The sequence below is a fragment of the Buceros rhinoceros genome, unplaced genomic scaffold, assembly GCF_000710305.1.
Source record: "Buceros rhinoceros silvestris isolate BGI_N320 unplaced genomic scaffold, ASM71030v1 scaffold28359, whole genome shotgun sequence".
NCBI lineage: Eukaryota > Metazoa > Chordata > Aves > Bucerotiformes > Bucerotidae > Buceros > Buceros rhinoceros.
The window spans coordinates 73198-74813 of record NW_010433775.1 but is presented as its reverse complement, the minus strand read 5'-3'; the positions used below and the strand labels follow the sequence as shown (position 1 = coordinate 74813).

The window sequence follows — 1616 nt, the reverse complement described above, 5'->3', positions numbered from 1 at the left end:
ACAGATGCAAAGGAATTAAAGTCCTTGGGGTTGCGTTTCCTACCTGCTCTTCACCAGTTTGTAATCTCACCATTATTCCCTTCCCTAGTGGGTCTTATTGCCTGACATTAAAGCCGTGTCACCCCAGGGATGGCCACACCAAGGCTGTGCTTTTCATGGCATGAGCAAGGGTCAGTGCTGGCCCTGATGGCCGCGGTTTCTCTGCAGGGCGCCTGAGCTCCACATCCAGCAACAGCTCCTGCAGCAGCTCAGAGTACTCTGGGGAGGTCATCCCCCACCCCCCAGGTAAGTGCTGCCTGGTTCGGGCCTGTGGAAGGACTCTGTTCCTGGCCCCTCCACTGCAAACCTTACTGGAGGTTGCCCAGCCTCTGCTATGGGATGCGACTGGGGTGGCAGTGGGGCTGCCCGGGTTGCACTGACCTGGCCTTTCCCTGGCACGCACTGTCCCCCAGGTCTGCCCAAGTCCGACCCCGGTCACTGGTGGGCCAGCTTCTTCTTTGGGAAGACAACTAACCCAGCCATGACAACCGTGTCGGAGTCCCCAGAGAGGTGAGTCCTTTCCTCACATGACATGACCCAGAGGACTGCCCATGCAGGCCACAGGGCAGTGGGGGGACATCCCTGCTGCATCCCCTGAGGTGCCTCCTGACCTGGTGGGCGATGTCTTCCTGCCCTGGGCTTTGCTGCAAAAATAAAGGCAGAGCAGCAACACAACGCCACACCTCGGCGTTGGCCTCACCCTTCCTCCGCTGTCTTGCAGCTTGGGAACACCACAGGTGGCGACCGGACCGATAGCGTGTGTCCTGGTGCCAGCCCTGGGAGCGGGACGGAGACGCCACACCAGTGAGCCCAGCTCCGGGCCCTCGGCATGAGCGGGTCGGCGGCTGCTCCCCATGCTGGCGGGCACAGCCCCTTCCCCCCCGCCCCCGTAAAGTAGACAGGCTGCTCCAAGGTGCAGCTTCGTAATGGAAAAGCACAGCAACCCCCGAGGATTCCCACACCAGCCTTTTTCTCAGCGTAACGACGCCCTTCCCACGCAGACTTGAACGTGTTTTATTTACCTTAAGCTCCTACAACAGCAACTAATAAAACTTGAGCAGCCTTTTAAAACGCCGTGGGTTGTTCTTCAGCCGGAGCAGGAGGGCAGAGCCATGCTGTGGGTGTTGGTGGCACTGGCCCAGGATATGGCGCAACCTCCAACCGCAGTGGCATGGTCTGGCGGTGCCGGATGGCATGGTCCATCCCTCCAGTGTGACTCACCAGTACATGTGTGGTTTGCATGTGAGCGAGATCTGGCTCGGCTGTGCGATGCTGCAAGCGCTTCCCCCGCCCTTTCCTCCTGACTTGGCTGCTCAGCCTGTTCCCACTGGCTCTGAGCTCCTTTTGCTCCCCAAGCACATTCCTGCCCTGCTCCAGTGTGTCATGGGGTAGGAGTGAGTGCCTGGGTTTAAGCAGGATCTGGTCAGGGCTGGGGCATGGGTTTGGCTGCAGTGAGCCCTGCTTAAGGAGGGGAAAGAGAAGAGATTGCTCAGGGCTTGTGTTTTGTGGGTCGTGTCAGGCTGGAGCCCCTGATGGCAGCTCAGGAGGTGCCCCAGGCGGGGCAGCCCTGGACCCCA

At 60.0% G+C, this 1616-nt stretch overlaps 1 protein-coding gene across 1 annotated transcript; it reads left to right on the top strand.

Moving 5' to 3' along the window:
- Positions 1-207: 207 nt before the first annotated feature.
- PPDPF (pancreatic progenitor cell differentiation and proliferation factor) lies at positions 208-872 on the top strand (the record flags this gene model as incomplete). Its single annotated transcript, XM_010144234.1, has 3 exons — positions 208-285; positions 453-549; positions 761-872. Coding segments are annotated over 3 exons (287 nt in total), but the record flags the coding sequence as incomplete, so codon positions are not given.
- Between the last annotated feature and the right edge of the window lie 744 nt (positions 873-1616).